Raw genomic sequence first — 8367 nt, 5'->3', positions numbered from 1 at the left:
TCAGTATTTTCAAGGGCATCCAGTGTGTTTTTATCAAAGTTGGGATCCAAGGACTGTAACTATCGTGTTTTTTTATATTCCACTTTATTACATTATGTTTTACTAACCATACATCTTCTGAAAGTCAGTTTCAATTTTGGAGCCAAACACTTTAAATATTGATGCCGATAAGCTCTTCTTAATCATACTCACTAGCCTGAATTGTTTCTTAGCTTTGTATCACCTCTGTGCTTCAGTTTAAAAAGGTTTTCTACCAGGACGTCCTTTAATCTGCAAGGATACAACTTGGGAGCCTTTTTTTCATCTCAGAGTAGCTTTATGGATTTATCTGCTTATATAACTTGGCAGTGCTTCGTTTGGTCTGCACTTATCACTTGTTTCTGCCTGCCTGCCTGTGAGAAAACAACACGAATGTACCACGGACGGTGTGTGAGTGTTAATGGAAATGTCCCATTAAGACCACAGGTGGTCCTGTCCTTATTTGAAAAAGGTTTTAGAGTATATAGATAGCAATATTTAAGTGTTATTATATTGTTTGTGTATTTCCTGTCACTGTTGAAGCCCTGCCCCTTGTGGGCTTGTACATGCAGGACTGTGAAAGACAAATTGTGGAGCTTTGGGGAAAAAATAAAGTCTGACGTTGCACCAAAGCATCGAGTCGTTATTGATTAATACGAATACTGAAAAACAAATGAAAGTCGTTAGTCTGCCTGCATAGTAACGGAAATAATTATTAGAGTATTGTACTCGTTTCTAAGCAGTTTTATTGAAACTGGAGAACTCAGAGCTAAAACCTGTGAAATATTACTATGAAGGATCATTCTAAAAAAACTTTAGATCTGTCATTTTGAGTTGCTTAGGCTACTTTTTTGTTGTAGTTGCCATTATTATATGAAAATGAACATAAATGTGTATACGTTTGTCCACAAAAGATACACACATGGTAAACAATGGATTAGAATAGGCTACCTTGATCAAATTGCGGCAAAGTCTAAATGTATAAACATCAATACATTCATATAAAAACCTATATGTTTTAAAGTAAACTATTTAAGGGGTTTTAAAGTAAAAATGTAACGGAATGTAGTAATTTCCTGTTATAGTTTGTACTGATTACAAAAAAAGTCTGGAAAATCAACATGTACACAAATTATTTGAAATATTTCACACACTATAACACATATATAACAAACAGTTGAGGTTAACATGTAAAAAGTGTTGCAGGAGTAGAATCATTGATGAATTTCTATACAAAATAAAAGAGCCGGTACAGGAGGAATGAAGGATGAGGGCTGGATGGAGGAAATTATTACCTGTTTAAGATATAAAGGGGTCACACTTTGTAAAATACATCTCAGTATTCATAAACAACAGGAGTGCGTGAAGCTTGTTATCAACCAGAATGAACTCATCGTGAAACATACAGTGACTAAATTAATTATTTCCTTACAGATCAAACCAGCAGACAAACCAAAGGACTCTGTAGAAACTCTCCACAGCACTGTCGCGACTTTTCACGACACCTCGTATCATTTTCCGGTCGTGTTGTCTGTCTGCCGTAAAGCAAAACGCCTGGAGTCGGAGGAAGGTTAAAGTGAGTCCAGAAAAACACGGTAAATATCGATGTTTTCTGTGTATTATTGGCAATTTAGCAGCGCGTTACTTAATTTAAGACGGATTAGGATCAATTTATTGTCTGAAAACATCAGCAGTGTGTAGACAGAGTGAAAATCAGAGCGGCCTGTGGTTAGCATGAGCAGGCTGTCATTGAAGGAGACTCACGGGATCTGATCATGTTAAACACCTGAGGGGGATTAATGTTAGTTCACCTTTACCTACACTGACTTAAATAAAAGACACAAAACTTCCACATCGGGGCATTTTTACAGAGGAGGTTAGCCGGCTAGCTATTGGAGCTAGCTAAGCGTTAGCTATCTATGTACGGTTAGCTAGCCGGCTAATGTTAAGGTGAGGCTAGTATGATAACAAGGCATTAAAAAGGCTTATTGGAGGTATAGTTATATTAATGGAAGGTTATTAATCACTATATTAATGCAAGTAGCCCGTCTTTTGCATCTAAATCGTTTCCTCCAAGATTTGCAGGAGGAAAAAGGTGTACAGGTGAGTGACTGTATGAAATCATTTAGTATAATGTCACTTACATTACATTACATACATAAGTGTGTATTTAGTTTAGCAGCCGATATAAAAGAACACAAACAGTACATAGATGCATCATTCTGGGAATCACGTAATTTGGCCAAAACTTCTCAGGCCACCAGTCTGGTGAGGATCAAAACAAGTGATCTAATCCCTCCTAACGAGGAGCATGATACACACACACACACACACACACACACACACACACACACACACACACACACAGATAATATAACAATACGCACAGACACAGATATTGTTTCATTAAGTCCAAATCTGGTTTCGTCGTTTGGTTTTATTCTCATTTTAAATAGTCTTGTCTGGTTTTACTTTGTTTTGTAAAGCACTTTGTTATGTTATTAAGAAAAGTGCTATAGTAGTAGTAAGGTTTGCTGTTATTATTATTATTATGCTAATATGTCAAGACAAAAGGAAAAAAATAATATCAATAGTTCTTTGGGTTGTAAGCATCATAACAAGATACTTAGTTAGACTGATAACAGAGTATAGAATCAGTGTAATGAAGTCCTAAATGGGTCAAAACTTCTCCACTGGGCATAGAAGCAGCACCTGGGGGGCAAAACAGGAACTGTATGGCTCACCTGTGGTCCTCTCGTCCCCTAAAGCCGCCCCCCCACCCCTCATGGTTGTACTTGTACACATGCACAACACAATCAAGCAGCAAAAAGCAGCCACGCCTGCTAACAGCCCCCCGGTCCTCTGTGACCTTTTCATCTGCAGCGCTGTGCCAGCAGCTGGCAGAGGAGGAGAGCACGGCCTTTTTTCTTTTATTTATTGGTGTATTTATTTATTTAATTCCCATCCTTCCCTAAAGCTTAGTTGTTCTCATGCCTTTAGGAATTTTGTGGCTTGTTGTTTTTCTTTACATGTTAATCTTTGTTTCATCCACAGCACAGCACTCTGTGTAACTCAGATTTCTGGCATGTCAGGGCAGCTCTAAAAACAAGTTTCATTAGGTTTTTGTTACATGAATGTGTTATGCTGGTTAATGTGAAAGAAAGATGTGAAGGTGTTGTCCACCTAAAAGCCTTAACCTTTTTACAAGCTCATACCCAGCTGGGAGACCTTCATCAGTCATTGGTCTCTCTTATAAACAATAGCAGGTTGGGAAGCAGGGGTCTTAGAGTGGCTTTGGTAGTGACCTGCTGTGGGGTTTATTTCATGCCAACAAGGATTCAATCACCAGCTGTCAAACAGCATTTTTGTTTTGGGGGAAAAACAGACTTTATACTTTGAGGACAGAGTTTCTCTTAATGCTCAAGAGTAAAATATGCTTGAAACTTTTGTTTAAAAAGTGCTTTAACCATGCACTGCACTGGATTTATTCTGCAAAATGTTGGCAGATAAAACAATATTTTTCCTCAGTTGTTTCCTACTGTTAACGTTAACTCTAGTGTCAGTTTTTCCAGACTAATCTGTGTCTTCCCTCTGTCATCTCCACTCCTGTTTCGTCCATCATTCTTCTTTCTCTGTCCATCCCTCTGCTTCTCCATCATCAGCATCATGCCGTATTTGGACCTGAACTCGCGGTTTGGCATAAACCTGGACCGCTGGATGCTGCTGCAGAGCGCAAAGCAGCCCAACAACAGGGCGGCGCGCTGCCATGCCTTTGAGAAGGAGTGGATCGAGTGCTCCCATGGCATCGGGCAGACCCGCGCCAAGAAGGAGTGCCAGCTGGAGTTTGAGGACTTCTACGAGTGCATGCACAGGGAGAAGACAGTAAGTGTCTGGGTGTGAGTGCTTGATGACTTCTGAGTGCAGTCAGCAGCTTCTGAAGTATGAATGTATCTTTGAATAAGAGCGTTAAGTGCTGGGCCACACAGACGGGTGACAAATTAAAGGAGAAACCAACAAAATGTCTTAGTAAGGTGCAAAACCTTATGTTTTGCAGTTGTTTTATAGTAGCAGTTTAGATGTGATGATAAAGGCTTTGAGAGTCCGGACATTTTTGGTTTAGGTGCCTTAAGAGTGCTTGAATTTCTCTTCAGGCCCAATATGAACTCTGGTAACAGCTACCGGATCTCTTCACTGTACGGGGGAAGAAAACTCACCTGGAAGCTTTTTCCTTTCATTTGTCAGCTGTCTGTAGTTAAAGAAACCAGGGTGCACATATTGCAGAGCCATGATCATCTTTGTTATCATACATTTTGTGTCCTTTTGCATGCTGGGACTGAACTCACTCACTATAATTTCCCTCTTCGGTGGAGAAAACAATCAATATGGCAGCAGGAAATGAAAGTCCATGCTGCTTTAGCTGTTCTTGGCAGCACTCACTGTTTGATAATGGGACTTTTTGTTAAATGGATCTGTCTGTCTCTTATTGGCCCATTTAGATAATAACATGACATCAGAACAAAAAGGAGAATTGCAATATTGAACATATTCACTTTTTAACATTTTTTTTACAACATTGAATCATAGTGAACCTTTTGTCACTGATCAAAAGATTAAAAACGTGTCTGAGTGAAAGCTGTGTGGCTCTTCCTGTTGATCAGTGCCCAAACGTTCAGGTAGAGCCTCTGTGCTGTGAAATAATAAGCCCAGAGGTTTGAACACCCTTTCTAGACCCTGTAGCATAACTTGTAGGACATTACTCAAAGAGTTTGTCTGCATCGTGTGGATCTGTGGACAGAGACAAGCAACAGGCCTGTTGTTCCTTCAACTTTAAAAAAGCTCATTGGATAAAATTGTTTGTAAGTTTCTCATTAAGAAGGTTTTTGAGGTAATTGCCTCCCAGTGGCTTAAAGCCTTTGTTTTGCATGTTGACATTTCTGTTCACCCAAGCAACATCAAACTGCCAAATTCTTTCATGGAGTTTGGTGTGATTGACTGGAGGAATACAAAAAAGGGTAAAAACAAAGAGTTGAGCTGAGGTCAGTCCTGATGGCGGTGTGTGTCAGCAGAAGGGAGACTGACAGATTCCCTGCCCGCTCGCTGTCAATGTGCTGCAGTAGCAGGAACTTCCTTGGCTGGATCCAGACGGCTACATTTGCCCGTTAGCCACGTCTCATTCTTTCACAACATGACGGATGTGAAGTGCTGATTTAAAGTGAACGTCAGCTAAGACGACTTCAGAGTCTGACGTGAACGTCACATCCGATCAACATGTGTAACAGTTGAAGGGTTAGTTGTTGACTGGCTTTGTGTAGCATTTTAACATCAGAGTTACACAAGATCTTATGTGATAAAACTGCCTGCAGCTCTGCTGAATCTGGTCTGAATGGAAATCTGCATACAAGCACTGAAGTTTCTCTTAATGACACTTGGTGAAAGGAGGAAAAAAACAATGCTAAATCATTTTTTTACTTTATCCTCCTCAGGTTATACAAAAAGGTGGAGGGATGGAGAACAGTCTCTTAAATTCCTTTATTCTCCTGTTCCGCCTCGACACTAACCTCCTCGTCTCTTCCTCCCTGCAGCGTGCGAGGCTCCATGCGATCCGTGTGCAGCGTGAAAAGATGACGAAGGAGGGGAGCTACACGCCGCCAACCTGCCACACGGGCGAGGCAGACCAGCAGCCATGAGGCAACGCAGCAGTTCTGCTCTTGTGTATAGTAAATCAGATATCACTATTTCCTGTTCGCCTGTACAAGTTTGCAAATAAATGTTATAACCCACTGTCCTCTTCTTCTGTCGTTTTCTCTCTCTGTAGTGTACAGGGATGTGTGCGGACCCTAAGAATGAAAACAATATGGCTGCAGTTAACAGGATTTTGTCCAAAAGTTTGCTCAAACAATGGATTCATTGAGGATATTAGCAAATCAAGCCACTTTATTCATTAGCTGTATATTTATAGTAAAACGCTGCTTACACACTGATGCATCAATTATTCTAATCTAATAATAAGATGAATACTGATATATCAGTCACAGGAGACATTTGTCTGCATGTCTGAGTACTTTTGCTATTTAAAGTTCATTTTGTTAATAATATTCACATACTTGTACTTGTATTTAAGAAAAGTTTCATTACAGTACTTGTACTGGAGTGTTTTTAAAGTGTGGTATAGCCACTCTCACTCAGTATATGATCTGAACACCTCCATCACTACAAAAGTCTATATAAAAAAAGATCTTGAAAATAGGTAACGCAGCAGCGTGTGAGTGATGACATCAGTCATCACGGCGGGTTAGATGACGTCTGGTGAGCGATTTAAAGCCGTTCGTGTCAGCAGTGGTCGTCGTGTATTGTGTTCAGCTGTGCCTCTGCTGTGAGTGGATGTTCAGCTACAGTCCATTTTCTTAACCCGCTGACCTATTTCCAGTAAATCATTAAATGGATTTGGTGAGTAAACGCTCCGGAGGGACGGCTGGACCACTGCGATGAGAGCCTGATATGAGTGGATGCAGTTTGACATCCATTGATTCAATTACCAGTGTTTAACTGTGACTGATGGGATTAGGAGGCTCTGTGAGGCGCCACAAGATGGAGCCAAGAACACAGATAATACAGGAGGGAGAACTTAGCACAGAGTCTGCATCTACAGCTGATCAAGTTTCTTCATTTTCTGGTTTTACAAGTCAACATTTGTGCTCTTCACCAACAGTTTCATGGCTGTCTGTGTTTGTTAGTCGTCCTCAGGTTCATTTGTATGCGCAGAGAGTCCAGACAGAGAATAACAGGCCTGCAGCCGCCACCGCTGAGGGCAGAGAGGTAACGTCCTCTAAAGTTATGGGTGCTTTAATGAGGAGTGTAAATACTACAATCACACAGTGCTGGGGTTTTAAGGCTGGTCGACTAAAAACTAAATGCATTTTAAATTAAATGAAATATTGTCCACCAGATTAAGATAACAGGCTCGAGAGTTACAGTTTAAATAAAATATGAAAATCTGTCATTTTTATTCTTAATCTTACTTTTAAAATAACACATTTTACCAAATTTGGTTGGTGGCGAGGAATAAATTGCTGGATGTTTGCTCATGTGGGGATTCTTGAATCTTTAATTTTGAATTCCTGAATGGTTGGGTCTCTCTCTAATTAAAGAGTTTGGTCTGGACCTGCTCTTTATGGAAAGTGTCTTGAGATTACATTTCTTATGAATTGTCGCTGTATAATTGAAGATTGATTGATTGATTGTCTTGGGTTGGTGAGGTCTGCTAAGAAAAACTGACGTTATAACGTTCATGTTTCTTAAATCTGACCTTAAACCTTGATTCTTATTGGCTGTTTTATTTGGATAATCTATATTTTGAGCATTTATATAATACAGAGGAATGTTTTACTATGACAGAAACCATCTTGTGACCCTCCAGATTTCAAAACAAGAACTGAAACTGCATTTTCCTCTCAAAGTAAGAATATAAATTACACATTTTCATATTTTTAGTTTGTATTTTGTTGAAACTGTAACTCACTTGAGCCAGTTATGTCACTCTGGTGGACAATACTTCATTTAATTTAAAATGTATTTAGTTTTTAGTCAACCAGCCTTAAAAAAGATCGCACATTTGAAAATATTAGCTGTTAACAGTAGGTCAGACTGAAAGTAAAAGATGCTTGACAGTCAGAAACTGGTGCTGAACTTGCCGTGGGCAGTCTGGAGCTATAATAATCCCATAATCTAAACTGTGAAATGTCACGTCTTAAAAAAAGATCCATTGAACTCTATTGAGCTTTTGTCTGTTTATGCTCATGTGTGAATTATTAAGTTTTTCCATGGCGCATTGTTCTCTTGAAGTCTAAATTGACCTTTGTATTAAATTACAGATATTCATGGCGGCATTGCACAACATTATACAGCTCACGTTATCAATGACTCACGTTATCACAAGGTTTCAATTGTATAAATTCAATTTTGTCCAGGTTCACAGCCAAAAGGCCATCACTGATCAGTAGATTCATGTCAGGAGCTTCAGTTTAATGTACCTGAAGGATAATCAATCCAGCATTCTTCAATAATTAACTGATAAAGAGTGAGTGGGCAGTGATCCTAGTGAACTTTACCCTGTGTTTATGGTCACAGTAGCCCTCAGATCATGTGGTCGCTTAGTCCATTAGCTGCTGTTTGATTATAGCGGCGGCAGCACAGATAATCCAGCAGGACTTCGCTCTCTCTGACGGGGCTGATGGAGGGAGGATGAGAGTGTGGATTATCCTTCAGCAGGGCCCAGACACCGACACCACCACCCCCAACAGGCACGCTGCAATCCCAGTGATGCCCAGTTGACCTCTTCAATCTGAGTGC

The 8367-nt window shown here is 39.9% G+C and overlaps 1 protein-coding gene across 1 annotated transcript; it reads left to right on the top strand.

The window, feature by feature from the left end:
• The first annotated feature begins 1537 nt into the window (after window positions 1–1537).
• Window positions 1538–5801, top strand: ndufs5 (NADH:ubiquinone oxidoreductase subunit S5). The gene is made up of 3 exons (XM_070846769.1): window positions 1538–1613; window positions 3681–3900; window positions 5601–5801. Exons 2-3 carry the CDS (start codon window positions 3685–3687, stop codon window positions 5703–5705), a joined length of 321 nt encoding a protein of 106 aa, XP_070702870.1. The 5' UTR covers window positions 1538–1613; window positions 3681–3684; the 3' UTR covers window positions 5706–5801.
• Window positions 5802–8367: the final 2566 nt, after the last annotated feature.

The sequence above is a fragment of the Pempheris klunzingeri genome, chromosome 16 (assembly GCF_042242105.1).
Source record: "Pempheris klunzingeri isolate RE-2024b chromosome 16, fPemKlu1.hap1, whole genome shotgun sequence".
Classification (NCBI taxonomy): domain Eukaryota; kingdom Metazoa; phylum Chordata; class Actinopteri; order Acropomatiformes; family Pempheridae; genus Pempheris; species Pempheris klunzingeri.
Note: the sequence above shows the minus strand (reverse complement) of the source record. Positions and strands in the feature narration are given on the sequence as shown.